The sequence below is a fragment of the Drosophila innubila genome, chromosome X, assembly GCF_004354385.1.
Source record: "Drosophila innubila isolate TH190305 chromosome X, UK_Dinn_1.0, whole genome shotgun sequence".
Taxonomy (NCBI): Eukaryota; Metazoa; Arthropoda; class Insecta; order Diptera; family Drosophilidae; genus Drosophila; species Drosophila innubila.
The window spans coordinates 6,667,354-6,689,230 of NC_047626.1; the positions used below are offsets into that span (position 1 = coordinate 6,667,354).

Sequence of the window (21,877 nt, forward strand, 5' to 3'; positions counted from 1 at the left end):
TTCAATCAATTAACTCTGGTATCTATTAACATATTAAAGTGAAATATTCAGAATATGTGCATAATATGTTCAGATATGATTGTGTCAACTAAGAAGAATATATCTCTTGAGTTGACTTTAATACTTCCATTTTAAAAATTAAGAAAAGTCGAAACAATCTGCAATTTTAAGAGCTAGCTTAAGTATTACACAGAACATTTTTTTCCAATATTTTTAAAACGTTAAAAGTAATCTGAGACAGAATTAAATTTAATAAGAATTATATATTTTTACATTGATCTTTAATTCGTTGATCTTATGTATCAAATATATATATCATATATATATCAAAATATAAAAAAAAAAAAATGGTATAGACTGTTGAATTTCAGTAACTAGTTATTGTTAATTAGAGTACAAAATGGTTTTTTTATGCAGTTTACAGGGTACAAGCGCACTTTAGCTCGCGTAAACAAAAGACTTAAGACACGAACTTGTCGCCCATTCGTTTGGGCCAGTTGAGAGATGTTTGAGCCATCAATTAGCAGCTTTAAGTTGGCAACTTGGCAACTTGGCAGCTTGTTGACTGAAACCGAACGCATGTCTTTCAACTTTCACCAACGTTCTCAATGAAACACGCGCCACACAGAATTCCGAATTCGAATCCGAAAAAAATAAAAAAAATGTATCCCAAATTCACAATTCCAATTTCAATTCCAAATGCAAAGTTGTTGTGTCGTGTCGAGCTACCAAGTGAAACATGATTAACACAACACACAAATTGGGCTAAACGGTGTGTGAGTGTGTGTGTGTCAGGTGTGTGTGTGCTGTCGATGAAAGGCGGAACACACAGCAGACAGACTGACAGACATCGATCGACAACCAAACAAAATGCGAGTCGAGAATTTAACGTAACGAATTGACCCACATTTTTTTTTTTTGAGTGGTTCGCTTCGTGTTTCGCCTCATTCAACATACAAAAACCGAAAAGAAAATAGAAAGAAAGATAGAAAAATATATATTTGTATTTGTATTTGTTGATGTTTATGTTCTAAGTGAGCTTCCATGTGGCGTCGCTGTTGAAGTTGAAGTTGAAATTGAAATTGACTTGACAACAACTTCCGTCGCGTGATGCAAACAAAACATCAAATTGATTGACAGAAACGGTTCACGTTAATTGAATTTTAATTGAATTGAAAAGCAGTTGTTGCAGTGCTGCGACTAAAACTCCGTTTGACGACAGCCTTGACCCAGCAGATGCCACAAAACAGCTGCCACACACAAATGTTGCCTTAACCATAAAAGTTCGTTTGCTTTACGTGCAAGTTTCCTTGGAGAACTGCAGATAATAAATGATTTTCAGCTTGCAATATTTTCATTAATGCATAAATAAATCACATCCCAAATTTAGGCTTTGTAGCTCAAATCTTTCTAGAGTTATGACGTTGATTCGTTATGTAGAATCTCTTAAAATTTTGCTGAATTCGCTTTAGAATGTTAAAGGTAGTTTTCATTTATTTCTTAACACTCTTAAGGTCTTATAACCATTTCAGATGAATCCTGAGAGAACTGCAGATTATAAAAGATTTTAAGCTTGCATTATTTTAATTTATGCATAAATAATTCACATCCCAAATTTAAGCTTTGTAGCTCAAATATTTTCAGAGTTATGACGTCACTCCGCTTTGTAAAATATCTTTTCGTAGATCAGTGTAGGATATTTGGTATTCGACTAGATGGCGTTACGTTCTCCCAATTTAAGCTGTGTTGTAAAACCGTTAGCGTGATTTTTGTGTGTTGGTTTACGGCTGTCACTAATTTCGGCCTGGTAAATTGAAGCCAGCGGCTGCCAGTTGCAAGTTTCGAGTTGCCAGCAGACAAATTGCCACTCCAAACTCAACTTGAATGGAACTGTGTTGAACTAAGTTGAACTGAACTGAACTGAGAGGTAACCCATAGCCAGCGGTACGAATCAGCAATGTTCATTGATTAATTGAACAATTGTATAGGGAGAGAAGAAGAATTGGAAAAAGCGCGTAACGCGAAATTCAATGAATGGTGATGATTTGTGGCTCAAAACGATGACGCAGCAGGCGGTCAAAAACAGCGAAAGACCAACCAAAAAGAAAATAAGTAAAAGAATTAAAGTATTGTAGAATTGAACAAATGAAGAATTGAATTTGAAATGGAAATTGAAATCGAATTAGAGGGCAATTAAAATCATTTGTCACACAGAACGAAAGTGCAGGCAACACTGAATATCTGGCACCTGTCTTATGATACAGCTGTAGAAAGTCAAACGCGATGAAAATCAAGAAGTAGATGGAGAGGCAGAAAAAGTAAAGAAATTAAAGATTTTTACGATGCGATCTGTGAGCTGAGAGCGGAGAGCGTCATGAGTCGCTGCCTGTTGCCTTTTATCCGACAGATGCATCTGATTAATGAATCTCAATTCTGCCACACAAATGCGTAGCAATGTAATTAAGCCCAAGCAACAACAACAACAACAACAACCACAACAGCAACAGCAACAATTGAAACCGAGTTGAAAGAAAAAGTTGAAATCAACGAAAAATATCATACAAATTTCACTTTTGCTTCAACTATTTAGACCCCGTAGTTAAAAAAAGTACAGAGGTCTATTAGGTTTGTTTTAAGGAATATGATATACGAATATATAGCAATGTCCCTCTGTCTGTTTGTCTGTCTGTCTGTCTGTCTGTCTGTCTGTCCGTCCGTCTGTATGAACACCTAGATCTCAAAGACTATAAGAGCTAGAGACACCAAACTTGGTATGTAGATTTCTCTATATTGCAGGCAGATCAAGCTTGTTTTTTTTTCGATCGGACCACTATATCATATAGCGGCCATAGGAATAGTCGGTCGAAGATCAAGTCTTAGTATGAGAAACTTTTTTGTTTAATGAGATATCATAACCAAACTTATAAAATATGCATTTAAGTTAGTCTTATACATCTTTACCGAATTTGGTTCAAATCGGAACACTATATCATAAAGCTGACATAGCACCGATCGGGCGAAAGTCAAGTCTTAGAATGAAAAACTTTTTTGTTTTATAAGATATCATAGCCAAACTGATGCAATATGTATCAAACTTGGTTTTATATATCCTGACCAAAGTTGGTTCAAATCGAACCCCTATATCATATAGTTGTCATGGAAACAAGTAGTCGAAAATGTAATACAGCACTCTGGAACAGCGTCAAGTGAACAGAGTCAAGTTAGCAGTCTTAGCTTCTTCCATAGCAAGTACGGGGTCTCCGACAGTCGAGCATGCTTGACTGTAGCTCCGTCCATCTAGTTTTTTTGGTTATTTTTGCTTTGCCAAACAATTTGTTTAGACCTTGTAATTCATCAGGCAGTCGCTGAATTCTTGTTGGGCTTACAGTTCCTCCCCCACTTCTTTCCCCTTTCCTTAACTCCTTAGTGCCAACAGTCAACAATGGGCCCAAAGACAAGCAATTGGCGAGAGAAGGTCAGTCAGTCCGTCAGTCCGTCATAGTCATTGACTTGACAAATTCTACAGGCAAACAGAACTTTTTGTATACCCTGTTATAAGAAAAGATAGAAATTGGGGTATGCTCGACTCAGTAGGTATGTAACAGTTTACTCTGGACCATCAATCAATAACTAAAAAATATTCTAAGCTAAAAATCACATTCTGAAAGACTTCAGTAGAGCTAAAAGCTTAACTTAATATTCTTAATACCTTAAAAATATTTCTTAATTAATTTGAAAAATCTACTTGCTATTCTTTGTGTTTAAAGAACTTAAAGAATACTTTATTAATCCACATAAGAAAATGAAAAAAATAAATTTTAAAGCTTTCGAAAAAGCTTAAAGCTCAATCATGCGCTGGTTTATTATAGCAATACTTTGAACGTATCAATCTTAAATAAACTTTAATAATAAAATATAGTATATAATCTGATAGCTTTTAATACAGCTTTAAAGATCATTTATGCATCAGCCTTTTATATAATCAAATATTAAATCCATTCACATAAACTCAATTTCATCGCTAAACTACAAAGCACACTCTTAAAACCTTTTGAGGAGCTTAAAGCTCATTTATGCCACAGCTTTATATCCTAAATGATTCATAGATAACTTTATAATAAATTATAGCGCAGGTTTCAGTCGATCATTTGTTTTGTTGTATATGGTGTCTCCAGCGTCAAGAAGCGTGTCAGGGCTGAAGACTAATGTGACCAACAGTTTTAGCCCTGGCCAATTGGCCAGACCTTGTCTTCACGCTGGGAAAATCAACTAACAATACAACAAAAGCCAAAACTTCCATCTTAACTGTGAAGTGAATTCTTTGGTAAATCTTCAGAAATCATTCAGTCTTTTAATCTTGAATCTTTCTCCAATTTTCAATCCGCAGTTCTCAATGTGGCTGCTGGCAAGGCACCTATGCAAATATCCACCGATGGAGCTGGCGCACCACAGAAGGCCATCGATGGCTCCACCTCCGCATTTTTCACGCCGGACACGTGCTCTCTGACGAAACCGGAACGGTCGCCATGGTGGTACGTCAATCTGCTAGAGCCCTACATGGTACAGCTGGTGCGTCTGGACTTTGGTAAATCCTGCTGCGGTAAGTCATGCATTTTTGGGGACTAAATTGACAAAATGACACGAGTTGCAAGCAAAAGCTTTGATTAATCAAACTTGTTGGGGATAAATTAAGTGAAGGTAGAACCTAATGTCAAATTTAAATGTAAATTGAAAATAAATTTGAGCTTTGACCTTGATTTTAACGCACTTGCAGGTCGAATTTTTCAAAACGCCGTATAGTCTCACGATAAATTTGTCCTAGCTGTGTTGTGACAACATTTCAAACTTATACGTCAAGCGGTTTGGTCTCTACAATGCCAAAAATATAAACGCATAAATATATTGTAGTTTATCCAGATATTTTAAAGGATAAAAAAAGGATAGATATATGATTTTCAATTATTCAAATGAACACCTTCATTTATTTTGAAAAGTGTTGAAAGAATTACTAAACTCGCAACGATTAATTACTTAAATAAATGTTAAATTGAAAATTTAGATTAGTCAAAGGTAATTGCCTAAAACTTACGAATGAATTTTTATTTTCCTTGCAATTCAAGCAAAAAAGTCGAAATAAAAATGTTGTGTTTTGAAGCACAAATTGTGGAAGCTCCAAATCAAACAACTTTGCAAGCCAAGTTGCAGTTTATTTGAAAGCCAAGTTGATAGGTTGATAGGGGCAGCTTTGGGGCAAAGTGTTAAGGCAACAGTTGAATGCAACTTGTGGCTGACAATGCCAATTGAAGAGGAGGCCAAATGGCAAATGCTGCACGACGCGACTCGACTCGACGTCAGGTTTAGGCCAAACCCGAGTCGAGTTAAGGTAAACAACTGCCAGAAAAAAGTCAGTGATAGAGGGAAAAGAAAGGGAGAAGAAATACGTTGAGACGAGTTAGTTAGTCAGTGAGTCAATGAGTTTTTTCCAAAAAAAAAAATCGAGAAACACACAAAAAATGCTTTCACTTGGCAGCGAATGTTATGTGATTTTCATGAGGTGGTGCAGCAAACTCAGTAGTGACTCAGTGGCTGAGTCAGTGTCTCAACGCACCACAGGCACTGAGAGAGAGAGGGAGAAAGGGAGAAAGGAAGACAGAAAGGCTGAGTAAATCAACGTACGAACTTAGGAAATTTTTATGTTTACTTTCACTGCAAGCTGAACTTGGGCTATGCCACATGCCACATGCCACGTGCAACATTGCCGAGGTCGCAAATAACACTCAACACACATTTTCAAAGCGGTCTGTTCAACTCAAAAAATAGCTACCATTTTAAACGGTTCGGTTTTTCATTCCATCGAACATTTGTATTATGTGTCATGTGTTTTATGTTGAGCACAACTAAAAGTGTCTGAACAGTAACAACTTCAAATAACACTTTAGTACAATTCTAGAAAAAAATGTACTTGTCAAGAAGAAGGAAGAAAAAAAAATAAATAATACTTGGAATAAAAATGTGTATGTAATTTTTTTTTTTTTTTTGGCTATTTTCAAATAATAATTATTATTATATTAATAATAATAAAATAAAATTTTATATCTGACATGTGTTTTGTGCTGTGCGAAACATGAAAGTGTGTGAGCTGTAACAAATTCAAAAAACACAAACAAAATATATGTAATACAAAAGTGTTTGTAATTTTAACTTTTTTTTAACTTTCAAATAATAAAAATTATTATTATAATAATAATGAAAAGCAATGTTAAACATGGTAACTTTTATATTAAAATTTATAAAACGATCTCTGAAAAAAAAACAATAGAACTGCTTATGGAATAAGCAGATAGGTTAAAAACAGATTAAAATGTGTTTTTGCTTGGGAAAAAATAAAACAAAAGTAAATGTGAAATTTTGATCACTTTACTTGATGTATTGAAAAGTAAGAGTTATTTTTTGGAAAAACCTTAAAGTGAGGATTAAAATGATCATAAATATTTTTGTTATCATTTGAAATTTTACTTAAATTTGTATTTTGTTTTTGATATTTACAGGCAACAAGCCAGCCACAATTGTGGTGCGTGTGGGCAACAATCGTCCGGATTTGGGCACAAATCCGATTTGCAATCGTTTTACGGGTCTGCTCGAGGCCGGACAACCGCTCTTCCTGCCCTGTAATCCACCGATGCCGGGTGCCTTTGTCAGTGTGCATCTGGAGAACAATACACCCAATCCGTTGTCCATTTGCGAGGCATTCGTGTACACGGATCAAGCCTTGCCCATCGAACGTTGTCCCACATTCCGGGATCAGCCTCCCGGTGCCTTGGCCTCCTACAATGGCAAATGTTATATTTTCTATAATCGACAACCTTTGAATTTCCTGGATGCCCTGAGCTTTTGCCGCTCCCGTGGCGGCACCTTGATCAGCGAGAGTAATCCAGCCCTGCAGGGCTTCATCAGCTGGGAACTGTGGCGTCGTCATCGCAGCGATGTCAGCTCACAGTATTGGATGGGTGCGGTACGAGATGGCGCCGATCGCAGCAGCTGGAAGTGGGTCAATGGTGACGAGCTGACCGTCTCCTTCTGGAATCATCCGGGCGGCGATGAGGACTGTGCCCGCTTCGATGGCTCCAAGGGCTGGCTCTGGAGCGACACCAACTGCAACACGCTGCTCAACTTCATCTGCCAGCATCAGCCAAAGACCTGTGGTCGTCCCGAGCAGCCGCCCAACTCGACAATGATTGCCCTCAATGGCTATGAGGTTGGCGCCCAGATCAAATACAGCTGCGATGCAAATCATCTGCTCGTCGGTCCTGCCACACGCACCTGCCTCGAAACGGGATTCTACAACGAGTTTCCACCTGTCTGCAAATGTGAGTACTACAATTTAATAACTACTAAACTGCATAGAAACTAAAAGAGTTAACTTAAAATTTATATATAATATCTAATATAGTATGAGACTCTCATTCATAGGGAGAAGCTATAAAATATATACAAAAAATAGGTTCAGAAAAATAAATTTAAAAAGGATAACAAAGCAATATACGAATTATAAAAAAAAACAGAGTAGATAGAGTAAAAAAATAAAAGTATTAATACAAATAATAAAAATACTTACTTGTATTTAAAAAAAAAAATTTACTACCAAACAGCATAAAAACTAAAATAGTTAACTTAAAATTATATATTATATAATATCTAATATAGTATAAGACTCTCATTCATAGTGAGAAGCTATAAAATATATACAAAAAATAGGCTCAGAAAAATAAATTTAAAAAGGATAACAAAGCAATATACGAATTATAAAAAAAACAAAGTAGATAGAGTAAAAAAATACAATATTTAATACAAATAATAAAAATACTTTTTTGTATTTAAAAAAAAAAAATTCAAATATAAATGCCTATTCTGAGAAAAAAAATTGGAGAAAAGGGGAAAAAATTTAAAATATAAGAAAAATATTAGGCGGAGTTAAAAAAAAAATAAACAAAAACATAAATCTCTAATGAATTAAATTAGCTAAAAATTATACACTCAACTCGAAATTAAAATTGAAATGGAAACAAAAGTAAAAATTAGAAAAATACAATATTTAATACAAATAATAATAATACTTACTTATATTTAAAAAAAAATTTTAAACATAAATACTTATTTTGAAAAAAAAAATAGGAAAAAAAGAGAAAAAAGTTAAAATTTAAGAAAAATATAAGGCGGAGTTAAAAACAAAAACACAAATCTCTAAAACGAAGATTTTAAACAGTTAAAATAATTATGCTTAGCCAAAATTAATTAGATAAGTGGGATGGGAGTAAAATATTTGGTAAAAATAGAGAAAATTAAAAAAGGTAAAAAAAAATAAAGTTAAAAAAATATTAAATATTTTTTCTTATCTCAAAAAAAAAACCAAACAAAATCAGAGAAAATTGAATATTTAAGAGCAAAGTAAAAAAAGATTTAGTGGAATGAATATAAAGAACAAGTTAAATTAAGTAAGAAAAAAAAAAGGTAGAGAGTTAAAAACAGAATAATTTATATGTAGAATAAAATCAAGATTATTCAGTGGTACCACAAAAACCGAAACCAACCGAAAATCTACCAAAAATGTTGGGAGATTTTCGGTTGATTTCGTATTCTGTGGCACCCCTGATTAAAAATAGAAAAGGAAAAAATTCATTAAACTTAAAAAAAAAGAATCATTATTTATCTATGAAAATTAAACGTGAATAAAAAATAAAAGTGAAATAAAATAAAAAAAAGTTAGATGAAATAAAAGTGCAAAAATGTGAGTTTAAAAATTAAATACTTTAATTTATTAGTATTGATATCTTAAAAACAAATAAAATACAGGAAAAATTAAATAAGGAAAACTTATATAAAATATATAAAAAATAAGGAAAAATTTAAAAAAAAAAACTAAAGCTGGAGTTGAAGAGGAGAAAAATAGAAAAATAGAACCGAGAGTGTAATGCAAAATACGAAAAATCCATAATAAATAAAACCACATATGATGAGAAAATATTTAAAATAAAATTAATTGAAAGAATTTTAATGACCATGTAAATTTGAGTAGGAAAGAAACTCAGAATTGGTACAGGAGTGTTAAACATTGATTTGACTTTTGTTCTGTCTTTTTTGTAGATATCGAATGTGGCTTGCCAGCCAGCATCGCCCATGGATCCTATGGCCTCCTCAATGGCACCGTCGGCTACCTGAGCCTGGTGAAATATGCCTGCGACGAGGGATACGAGATGATTGGACGTGCCCTGCTCACCTGTGACTTTGATGAGCGCTGGAATGGACCGCCGCCACGTTGCGAGAGTGAGTATACCCCACGCATACCCTGGAAAATGTCAAGTAACCAGATGACTTTCAATACTCAACAGTTGTCGAGTGCGATACACTGCCGGGCAATTATTACAACACCATCATAAGTGCTCCCAATGGCACCTACTACGGCTCCAAGGCGGAGATCAGCTGTCCGCCCGGTTACCGCATGGAGGGACCTCGTGTGCTCAGCTGCCTGGCCACCGGACAGTGGAGCAGCGCCTTGCCACGTTGCATCAAACTGGAGCCATCCACCCTGGCCACCTCAGCGGCACCACCGCCACCACCGCCACCGCCATCCACAGCAGCTGCACCACGTCCCAAGCTCACACCGAGCACAAGTCGCACGCCCGCTTATCGTCCCTCCAGCAGCAGCAGCACCAGCACCACATCCACATCCAGCACCTCGGTCAGCTATCCACATCCCAGCATCCACACACCCCAAGTGGAGATCAATGGCGAAGGTGAGTCCAAGTTTATTCCTATTATACACCTGCAAACCGAACCCTTGAAACTATTTACTATGTATTCTAATTCTAAAATAAAATGTTTGGTTCGAATATAATTTTATATTATTACATTTTTTTTTGTTTTTCTAATATTACTTAACTACTTTGAGACTTCGCATAAAAATAAGTCATATTTAAATCTTCAAAATTTGAATTTTTTTCAATTAACAATTTAATCCATTTAAAAAGTCACAAAAAGGAAATAAATTAACTGCCACATTTTTTTTTTTTGATTTTTTTTAAATATTACTTAACTATTTTGAGACTTCGTCATAATTAAATCTTCGAATAAATTTAACGTATTATGGAAATTTGATTTTTTTTCAATTAACAATTTAATCCATTTAAAAAGTCACAAAAAGGAAATAAAATAACTGCCACACTTTTTTTTTTTTTTTGTTTTTTTAAATATTACTTAACTATTTTGAGACTTCGCATAAAAATAAGTCATATTTAAATCTTCGAATATATATAGCGTATTATTGAAATTTGATTTTTTTTAATTAACAATTTAATTCATTTAAAAAGTCACAAAAAGGAAATAAAATAACTGCCACATTTTTTTTTTTTAATATTATTTAGCTATATTGAGACTTCACATAAAAATAAGTCATAATTAAATCTTCGAATAAATTTAGCGTATTATCAAAATTTATTTTTTTTTTAATTAACAATTTAATTCATTTAAAAAGTCAAAAAAATAAATAAGAACAATCACAAAAAAAATTTTTTTTTTTTTTAACTCAAAAAAATATTACATACACTCAATGCAACTCTTTTTTTATTTTAATATCCCTGCAAAGTGTCATATAATAAATATAATATAAAACGAAGCCTGACAGACCACATAAAGTATATACTGGGGTGCATCGATTTTTTTCACAAAAAATGATAGCCCAGGTGTGTTCCAGAAATCTATAGAGATTTTAAAGTAAATTTCTTTGAAGAAAACCGTTTGAAATTTTGTTAGAGATTTCATATTTTCAAACATATTGTTTTTGTATTTTTATTCAATTAAAGATATTTTAATTCAATTTAATAAATATTAAATTTTGTTAAATCTCTCACAATTGCTGTAGAAATTTTAAAGCAATGGTTTTTTGTTTTCAGGAACACAAAACAATTGCTTTTGGGTTGCTTTAGCGCTGTAGGAGATTTGTAGAACACACCTGTATGACAACTTCTTTTTTTTTTAAGATATTTGAGATAATTATATTATATTATAAACAAGGCTGCAAACCTCCAAAATTATGTTAAAGGTTCGGTTCGGCTGTTCGAACCACAGAGCGAGACATCGTTTCGGTTCGCGAATTGGTTTATATACCGCCTGAACCCAAGTTTTAGGTTCGAAACTTGGTCCAATTTTTAATTAAATTTAAAAAAAAAATCAAATTTTGATGATTATCTAAATTTTTTTGAACATTTAAACATGACTTATTTTAATCCGAAGTTTCAAATAATTGCGTAATATTAGAAAATCATAAAATTATTGAAATTATTTTTGTTTTTTTCGTACCGAACCTTTTATTTGAGAAAGCTGTTTGGTTAAGGTTCGGGTTCGTGAAGTAAATAATTTCAAGGGCTCAGTTCATGATCTGGTTCAGGCTGCTTAAAAACCCGAACCGAACCGGTTCTACAAGGTTCGGTTCAGAACCGGTTTGCAGCCTTGATTATAAACTATATTTTTTGTTCAGCTTTTTATACTAAATCTTGAGATTTAACTGATTATATTACCTTGTTTCCGCTTGCAGCTGATTCCGAGGAGGAGATCATCAATGTGCCTGTTCCCGGCACTGTGCGCGAGGAGTTCCCACCCCGTCGCACTGTGCGTCCCGTGCTCATCCCCAAGAAGCCGAGCAGCACTCCGGCCACAAGCAGCAGCAGCAGCAGCTCATCCACCAGCACCACACAATATGGGGCGGGTCCAGTATCGACCTATGCACCGATACCAGCGAGAACACGGCCCACATTGGAGACAACGACGAGGAATACACAGCAGATTATACTCAACTCGCATCCGCAGGATAATGAGATCGCGGACAGTGTCAACATTCGACAGAATCAATCGCCCAATGTCAATGTTCCGTTTGCCGTCGATAATCCCGATCGCAAGGAGACCAAGGAGGCCAAACTCAATCTGGGCGCCATTGTGGCTCTGGGTGCTTTTGGTGGCTTCGTTTTCCTTGCCGCCGTCATTACCACCATTGTCATCCTGGTCAGAAGGTGAGTTCATCTACACTATGCCCCTTTAGTCCGCTCTGCTGATTGAGTGACTTTGTTCAATCGTTGAAACTGAAATGCAATAAAACAATTGAAACTGAAATTGATTGAAATGATTCTAAAGTAGAAGTAGAAGCTAAAATTGATTCTGAAGCTAAAATTGAAATGAGATTGAAACTGATATTGGAGTTGAAACTGAAATTGAAATTGAATTGAATCAAAAGTTTATTCTAAAGTTGAATTAGAAGCTAAAATTGATACTGAAGTTAAAATTGAAATGAAATTGAAACTGATATTGAAATTGAAACTGAAGTTGAAATTGTTTAAAAAGTTGAACAAGAAGCTAAATTCAATGCGGTAGTTCAAATTAAAACGATAACAATAGTAGAAAATTTAAACTAAAGTTGAAATTGATAGTAAAGTTTTAATTTTAATGACTTAAGTTAAAATTTAAACCTTAATATTGAAACTAAAATTTAAATGGAAACAAATGTAGAAATTTAAACTACTTAAGTTTGAATTGTAGTTGAAGCCAAATTAAATTCTAAAGATTTAATTATAATTGAAATTGAACTGAGTTGAAATTGAAGCTGAAATTAAACTTAAAATTAATTAAATTAAATAAAAATAATACACTAAACTCAATATTAAAATTTGAATGGAAACTAATGTAGAAAAATTGAAACTACTTTAGTTTAAATTGTAGTTGAAGCCAAATTAAATACTGAAGATTAAGTTGAATTGAAGTTGAAATTGAACTGAGTTGAAATTGAAGCTGAAATTAAAATTTAAACTAAATAAAGAAGATGAAGTGAATTGAAGTTCAAATTGAAGCTGAAATTAAAAAGAATTAATTTAGCTAAAAATTATACACTCAACTCGAAATTAAAATTGAAATGGAAACAAAAGTAGAAATTGAAACAACATAAGTTGTAATTAAAGTTGAAATTGATACTAAATTAGATGCTAAAGCCAAAATTTAAACTAAAATTATAGTTGAAAACCAATTTAAAACTAAAGTCAAAATTGAAGTTAACATAAAAACTGAAATAAAAATTTTAGCTGTAGTGGAAAATGAAACTAAGTGAAAATTTAAGTGAAAACTAAAGCTTAAATTAAAAGTGATAATGAGCTTTAAACTAATGTAGAAAATTGAAGTTAAATTTAATTGAAGGCTCAAACTAAAGATGAAATTTCAATTCAATTGAATTGAAGACAATATTTGAAACTGAATGTTAATTTTGATATTACGTTTCAGTTTCAAGTTGGTTTTCACAGTTAGGACTAACCATTTTTCTAGAATATTAAATTTCAAACATTTTCAAAGTTTAATTTAGAGTTCAATTAAAGGTTCAATTTAGCATTCAATGTGGTTTTCAATTTCATATGAAATAAATGTTGATTCCTTAGACAATTAGAGAATGCAACTGTAAACAAAGAACTCAATTTTTGATTGAAATTGATTGAAACAGTCTTAAAAAAACTTAACTTTATAGTTGATTGAAATTAATTAGATATATGAGCTGCTTATAATTTAAATCCAGTTGAAGCTTGCTCCCTTTTACACACTGTAACTTCTGCTTTGCTCTCGCTCTCTGTATATTCTCTTCCCCCCACCCCCCCTTTCACCGCTCTAACTATAACTGCTTCTTTTTCTAGTGCTGTTTGTTGTTGTTTTTTTCTTATTTTTGGTGCTCTTCTGTGTTGTTTTCTTTTTTATTATATTTATTTTGTTGTTACTCTCACATTTGTACAAGTCTTGACAATTCTTCAAAACTCTTCACTGTTCATACAACTCATAACTGTACATATGCAAAAAGAACAGAGAGAGATAGAGAGAGAGAGAGAGAGAGAGAGAGTCTCTTTACCACAATCACACAAACACACACACTCATACTCATACTCATATTCATAGAAGAAATAAAAATTATTGAAATTTAAAAAAAAAAAAAAAAAAATACTCCGACTCTTCCTCTACACTGAGACATGTTTACATCAAACGCTATCTCTTTCTTGTTGTACATTTCTCTTTTTTCGTTTCTCGTTCTCGTTTTCGTTCTCTTTCTCTCTCTTCGGGGCAACAATCAATCAAACAATCGTGATCAATCAGCACCCCGAACAGCAAACGGCGGCACCTTGCTAAACATTTTACCAATTACCATCAACATCATCATCATCAACAACACCACCAGCAGCAGCAACATCATCAGCAGCAGCAACAGCAACAGCAGCAACAGCAGCAACAACAGCAGCGACAGCGACAACGTCAGGAGAAACGTCAGCGACAACAGCAACACCGTGTTGCACCACCGCCAGTTGCACCACCAAAGGCCCGATTGCCCAGCTATGCCACCGCAACGGCCACAAGTGCCACCAGCTTTGCCTCAACCGCCCAACTGACACGTTGCAGTGGCAAGAACAGCACCAGAGCTGGCGGTGGTGCAGGTGGTGCAAGTGGTGCAGGTGGTGCTATGGCTGGTGCTATGGCTAATTATCATCTGCGACTTTTTGGCGATGGTTATGGCAGCATTGGTTCAAGTACACGCTGTGAGGCAGCACCCTCCTTGTGGTACAGTGTGCTCGCATTGCCGTTTGATGATCAAAAGCTGGCCAGAAGAGAGCTGAGCACCTATGGCAGAGGCTACAGAGCGAGAGCGGGACTCTTCAGCAGCACGCACATGTGAAAATCAAGAGAGAGAAAGCTGAAATACAACAAGAAACAGAGAGAAACCAAAGCAAACTAACTAAGACAACAAAAAAAAAATTTAAAAAAATAAAAAAAAAAATACTATTATATAGTAAACATTTTTTGGAAACTGCAAAAACAACGCAACAGTCAAAGATTGCCCAAAAAAAAAATATATAAGCATATGTCTGAAATTTAAACTACTTTGTTTATTAAATGAAATATGCATACAACAAGCAAGCGAGCTTTAAAAACACGCTCAAGCCAAAGAGTCAACAAAATAAAAAAATAAATAAAAAAAAAGGAACATCTGTAGCTGAAACGAAAGGAATTGAAACGAATGGAACTGAAACGAAACGATTTGAAATGCATTTGAAATGCAAAAAAAATGTAAACCAAAACCGAAAACTACCTGCGAATTAAATTGTCAACGTGTGCCAAAGATGTGCTACAAACAAGCAATCAAACACTCTACTCAATCAATCAATCAATCAAAAAAAAAATAAGAAACTACAACAAACTTTCATCAAGGCCATATACACAAATGTAAGCAGCCAAAAGTACTACCAAAAAAAAAACTATAAAAACCAACAAATACACAACAATACACTCAGCTCAATCAGACTATCAATCAGACAAACAATCGACACAAACAACAAATTTACACACATACATATAGAAATGAAAGAACACACAATAAATGGATGTTTTGGCTGGCATGCTGTGGGCGTCATCAATCAATCAATCAATCAGTCAGTCAGTCAATCAAACAAACAATTAGATCAGTTGTCGGGTTACACGCACACACACACACTTACAGTACAGACACACATTTAATATTGTACATGCTCTGTCCCTTTCTGTTCTATGTCCAAGCGCTGTTTCTGTCTTATCTTTTTCGCTCTCATCTGTATTGTAAATAGTGATTGATGTATGTCTCTAACTGCACTCTCTCTCTCACTCTCTCTCTGTCTGTCTCTCTTTGTTCTTACAAAATAACTAACACAAACAGTTTTGAATAAGAAATAATTTAAATGATAATTTTGAATTTCAACTAATTAAAGCTATCTATTTGTTTCTCTTTCTTTTACGTACGCTTGCTCTCTCTTTCGCTCTGTAGAAACCGCACGACGCAACATTATCGACATCGCGCCTCGCCCGATTGCAACACTGTCGCCAGCTTTGACAGCTCCACTTCCGGTTCGCGCAATGGCCTCAACAGGTTTGTGTCTCGACTAAGCCACTGCCCTTTGCCTTGTGTGTCTGACAAAAAGCTGCTTGCTATTTTACAGATATTATCGCCAGGCTTGGGAGAATCTCCATGAATCTGCCTCAAAGAACAGCTCTCACAACGCCTTGCGTCGCAAGGAGACTCTCGATCCTCCGAGCATGACGCGCTCTCGTGACAATCTCAGAGACAACATGCAACGCTCTCGCGAGAATCTCGACAGGTAAGAGAGACAGGCGAAACAGAGAGCGTAAAATCATAACAATAACGTGCAGCGCAGTGTTCTTATTTTTAATTTAATATATCATATTCTGTTGACTATTTTTAATTGAGCTGAAACCGCAAATAAATTAACAATTAAATTATTTTTATTATAAAAAATTAAATTATTTTTATTATAAAAAATAATTTAAACTTTTATTTTTGAATTTAAAAATGCAATTTTTATATCATTATTATCTAATAATTATTTACTAAAATAATTATTTAGGAATTAAAGAAATAATTTGTTGTTTTGTAATATAAAATCAAATACATTTCTTTTAAATTATAAAATAGCTTTTACAAGAAATTTTTTATTATTATTATTATTTTTTGTATTAAATAACATTGACTTTTATTACAAGAATTAAAAAAAAATGCTTAAAATGTTCCAAATTAAAAAAAACTCATAAATTTATATTTTCCATTACATAATTATTAAATAACTTATTAATATTTATTATAAATATCAAATTAATTTCTTATAAATCATAAAATAGTAATTTTATTATTTTTTTTTTTTTATTTTTGTAACAAATATTAAATAACTAACTTTAATCATAAAAATTTAAAAAGAAATATATTTAAATGTCCCAAAATTAATAATGTTCATTTAATTTAAATTTGCCATTATTTGCATTAATCAACAATTTTCGGAAAACTGTCGCTTACGTTTTTAATATAATTAATACAGAAAACATAATATATTCCGATTTAAATTTTCGCTAGCATATTTTACTAGAACATATTACTAGTTTAAATTTAAAAAAAAATGTTTAAATTTTTAACTAGTGAAAGTGAAAACCGGAATACGTCTATTGATAAATTCAGCTACTAGATAAATTCTAATATTCAATAAAATTGTTAATTACAGATGTGGTCGTGATAATTATGGGATGCGCGACAACTCGGAGATGGTCGTGTCGGATGTCTGTCTGAAGGGGGAGAAGAAGCGTCATCATCATCATCATCACAAGAGCAGCTCACGCAATGGTGATTATCGTGATCGGGATCAATCCGCCGGCAGACGTGATCATCACAGGCACAGTGGTGGCGAAAGAGGAGGAGGTGGTGGTGCTAATGGTGGTGGTGTCGGTGGTATCGGCGGTGGCGGACACTATTGACCAACCATGATCATAACCATTAGTGTGGAGCAATAGCAGCAAATTTAACAGTCGCAGTCGCAGCGCAGCAGCAGCGCAGTCGCAGTCGCAGCCTGGAAAACGCACAACGAAACTCTTTTTTGTTTAAATTTAAGTGTGGTATTTTTTTTTTGTAATAACATTTTTTTTGTATTTGTGGGCAGCGCTTTTAGTTTAGTTAAAAAAAAAAACTTTCTGTTCATAGCGAAAAATGAGAAAAACAAATAGGAGTAGAAAGAGAGGCAAAATGTGAAAAGCTAAGCAATACTTTAAAGTTGAAACATTTGCAAGTCAATAGCAGCGCTACCATAGCTAAGTATATCGTATCGTATATCGTAATCCCATTTCATCTATTCTTGTCTTGTCTATTTATTCTTCAAGATTTTAGTTAAAAAACTCTTTTATGAATTAGTTGTAAAAAGAAAAAAACAAACAAAAAATTTTATGTGTGAAAAAAGGGGCGAAAGCGAGGCGTGGCGGTTTATTGTGTTAGTTATTAGTTGAAATATGCAAGCACAGCCTTCACATAAATAATATAATATCCCACTCCATTAAAAACCTCTCCAATTCCTCCCCCAAAAATCCCTCAGCAAAAATTATGTGCAACTTGGTTTAGCTTGACTTAAGACTTAAGCCAAATCGACTTGTTCATAGTCGCAATTAACTTAGTTATGTAACATTTTATGCAATATTCAAATCCCCCTCCCCCTTTCTTACCAGCAACAATTCATAGATCACAAAAGCAGCAAAAAAAAATTATAAATAATATTGTAGTACGCGTGCCATTAACGGCAACAGTTGCAAAAGAAACAAAAAAAAAAACTATGAAAAAAAACTAGAACAAAATGTTAACATAATAAAAGAAAAGAATTTACATTTTACATATATGTATGTCTTTGCACATAATATAGTAAGTTAAATGAATATATAAAATATTTCATTACTCGCTGCACCATTCATATTTCATATTTCTTTCGCATATAAAATAGTTACTTTTCATATAATTTAGAGTGTTTGTTTTTGAATGTATAAAATTTTATGCAGAAAGCCGCAGAGTATGCAATATTATTTGTATTTCGTGCATTATTTCCAATGTAAATAATAATAATTTATTTCATAAATAAAACAATGATCATTTTAACAAATAAATTTTCAACTTTGTTTCAATTTTATTTAAATACAAATTTACTATTGACCATTGCCGTCAAGAAGTATTACCGCCATCTATTGGCAGCGCTTACACTCAACGTTGCGCACTTTTGCACACACTTAAAGTTGGCTGCGCGCACTCTTTGACTCACGCGAAGCTGGCGGCGCGCACTTTTTGACTCACGTGAAGCTGGCTGTGCGCAAATCTGAAACTCACTTAAAGTTGGCTGCGTGCCGTAACTATCGATATGTATCGTTAACAGCTGATGGCGCTGCTACCACAATACAACCCTGCTAACATGCCGCATTGTGACTGCTGCTGTCAAATTGACGTTTGCTCGCTGCGCCTCTCTTTCGCTCTTTCTTCTTCGAGTGTTCGCCATACAAGATGGTGCGTTCAGAAAATTATCCACGTTCAACTAAAAATAAAATCGCCAATTTCTAATAACATCCGTGAATATTTTTAACTCAAAATATGTAAAACGAATTGTGTGCGTGCGAATAAATGTGAAATTTATGAAATTTTGTGCGACCGGATAGTAATTTATGTTTGCTTGGCGACATAAACAAAATAAACAAATTGGCGATTTTATTTTTTGTTGTTGTGCATTAATTTTTTGTTAAGTGTTATATATTAATGCGTGATTTGTCAACTGTTTACAGACGAAGGGTACCTCGAGCTTTGGTAAACGCCACAATAAGACGCACACTTTGTGCCGTCGCTGTGGACGTTCCTCCTACCACATCCAGAAGTCCACTTGCGCCCAGTGCGGTTATCCCGCCGCCAAGTTGCGTTCGTGTAAGTACAACTGTTATATGCGCACATTTGACAGTGCTATACTAATTGTTATACTTTTATATATATAGACAACTGGTCCGTCAAGGCCAAGAGGAGGAAGACCACTGGCACCGGCCGCATGAGCCACTTGAAGGTGGTGCGCCGTCGTTTCCGCAACGGTTTCCGTGAGGGAACACAGGCCAAACCCAAGAAGGCCCAGACCGGCAAATAAGCCCTGAAATCATTATCATTTATTTTTGGCATCATCAACAACAGCAACAACAACAATTAACATCTCCAGCAGTCGCCGTTGCAGTTACAACAAAATCAAATCAAATGATGTGAAATGAGAAATGAAATATGCTTATGCACTTGTGGCACGAGCTAATAAATTAACTTTTTTTTGATTAAGTGAATGTGCTGTATTTTTTTTAGTTCGGTGGCAACTTTTTTTTATGTGAATTATGTGCAAGGCGCTGCAAAGGCTGTCACAACAACAACATATTGTGAAAACGTTAAACAGCAAAGCTTGAAAGTGTGTGCACACTGGTCAATTGCTTTTATTTATTTCTTTCGTTTTTTTTCTATTTTTTTATTGTGAATTCCATATAACCAAAGTGTGTCAACTGTTCAAGTGAATGGCATTATTCCAGTTGTTGTTATTGCGACACCTTCCTGCGCCTGAGCTACACCATGGTGGAATTATGAAGGTGACATAGGTATAAGCATGGTACCGAAATCTCAATCTCTAAGTTTTTGCTGTGTTAAATAGTACAGTACATGATTATTGTATCATTTGAATGTATTATATATATCATGTGAACAACTTTTAATGTCTAATTTGCTCAATTTAAAGTTAATTGTAAACCATTCTCAAAGAACCAAAAGCCACCTTTATAATTCCACCATGAGCTATGTACATGTTCATACATTAATATATGCAAGCATGCTTTTTTTTTGGCGTGGAGAGAGAAATTCATGGAAGGCCACACAAACAAAAGTCACAGCGAATTGGATAAGGAGCGAATTGTATTGCCTGCTCGCTTGCACTAGTCGGCAGATCTACAAAGATCTAAAGGAATCAAAACCAAAGGAATATAGCTGCCGATTTAGCTATGTAGCAATTACAGCAGAATATTGTACTTACCTCTCATACAATATTCACACAATGTACATATTCTTACATATGCCGAGTATTTCATGATCAAGCAGAATTTAGGTAACGCCATGTGCTCTTTGCTGGTGAATAGGCTCTCCTTTATTTCGATTATATTTACAGTTAGCCCAACATTTTTTCGTAAACTCAGTTTTCAGTCTTCATCGGCTATTGTAGGTCAGGTATTCGTAGTGAAGATACATTTATTTTTACTGATGAGAAAAGCAGTTGTTGTTTTTTATTTTAAAAGATTCAACCGTTTTTTCGCATACACAAGGAATATTAAATAAATTACAAATCTAAGTGTACGATTCAAACATTTTAAATACTCTAATATACATAATATATAATTACAAGCACAGCTTCTTCTAGCTTACTCATTATGAATAGCTAAATGTCTACATGCATCTTATTTTTTATTTGTATACCACTCATTCGTATTCATTTCTTTTTAATTCAAATCAAAAGGATTTCATTTAAAATATATATTTTATATTAACTGTAAAACACATCTCAATCGTATAATAGTCTTAATTTTAGAATTTTCATTTCTTTATTTTTGCTGTTATATATTTATCTGTATTTTTACCTAGTCAAGTGACCCGTTTTCAGCGAAGTCTATCAGCAGCGGCGAATTGGCCAAATTATCCAGTTAGCTTAATGCTTCGGCTGCCGATGAGAGCACAAAACGTATTGCATCGTGAAGCCAACGGAATAAACGAACGAGCTTCGGCTGCCGTCGAGACCACCTATACTTATTTTATCATGCACCGAAATATATAAAAGGGCCGCCAATCACATGCATCTGTCTTTTGGGCTGCGACCACGAGACATGGAAGACAGTCCAAGCTATCCTTGCGGTAGCAGGATATAGTCGTAGTCGTCCTTGCAGTAGCAGGACTCGTCCCAATTATCCTTGCTGTCGCAGGATATAGTCGTAGTCGTCCTTGCAGTAGCAGGATGTTGTCGTAGTGGTCCTTGCAGTAGCAGGACTTGTCCCAATTATCCTTGCTGTCGCAGGATATAGTCGTAGTTGTCCTTGCAGTAGCAGGACTCGTCCCAATTATCCTTGCTGTCGCAGGATATAGTCGTAGTCGTCCTTGCAGTAGCAGGATGTTGTCGTAGTGGTCCTCGCAGTAGCAGGACTTGTCCCACCATCCTTGCTGTCGCAGGATATAGTCGTAGTTGTCCTTGCAGCAGGACTCGTCCCACCATCCTTGCTGTTGCAGGATATAGTCGTAGTCGTCCTTGCAGTAGCAGGACTCGTCCCAATTATCCTTGCTGTTGCAGGATATAGTCGTAGTCGTCCTTGCAGTAGCAGGACTCGTCCCAATTATCCTTGCTGTCGCAGGATATAGTCGTAGTCGTCCTTGCAGTAGCAGGACTCGTCCCACTATCCTTGCTATCGCAGGATATAGTCG

At 34.6% G+C, this 21,877-nt stretch overlaps 2 protein-coding genes across 2 annotated transcripts in view; both read left to right on the top strand.

Moving 5' to 3' along the window:
- The window catches only part of LOC117793323, a 42,167-nt gene extending 23,968 nt beyond the window's left edge, over positions 1 to 18,199 (top strand). Inside the window, exons 3-11 of the mRNA XM_034633620.1 lie at positions 4,388 to 4,600; positions 6,549 to 7,367; positions 9,142 to 9,321; positions 9,387 to 9,791; positions 11,588 to 12,059; positions 14,167 to 14,736; positions 15,863 to 15,964; positions 16,035 to 16,193; positions 17,106 to 18,199. Coding sequence (XP_034489511.1) covers positions 4,388 to 4,600; positions 6,549 to 7,367; positions 9,142 to 9,321; positions 9,387 to 9,791; positions 11,588 to 12,059; positions 14,167 to 14,736; positions 15,863 to 15,964; positions 16,035 to 16,193; positions 17,106 to 17,355 — 3,170 coding nt within the window. The 3' untranslated portion in view covers positions 17,356 to 18,199. The remainder of the gene's footprint in view (positions 1 to 4,387; positions 4,601 to 6,548; positions 7,368 to 9,141; positions 9,322 to 9,386; positions 9,792 to 11,587; positions 12,060 to 14,166; positions 14,737 to 15,862; positions 15,965 to 16,034; positions 16,194 to 17,105) is intronic.
- Positions 18,200 to 18,813: 614 nt separating this feature from the next.
- LOC117793335 (probable 60S ribosomal protein L37-A) lies at positions 18,814 to 19,716 on the top strand. The gene is made up of 3 exons (XM_034633637.1): positions 18,814 to 18,913; positions 19,186 to 19,321; positions 19,390 to 19,716. The coding sequence occupies exons 1-3, from the start codon at positions 18,911 to 18,913 to the stop codon at positions 19,530 to 19,532; spliced, it is 282 nt and encodes a 93-aa protein (XP_034489528.1). The 5' UTR covers positions 18,814 to 18,910; the 3' UTR covers positions 19,533 to 19,716.
- The last annotated feature ends 2,161 nt before the right edge of the window (positions 19,717 to 21,877 follow it).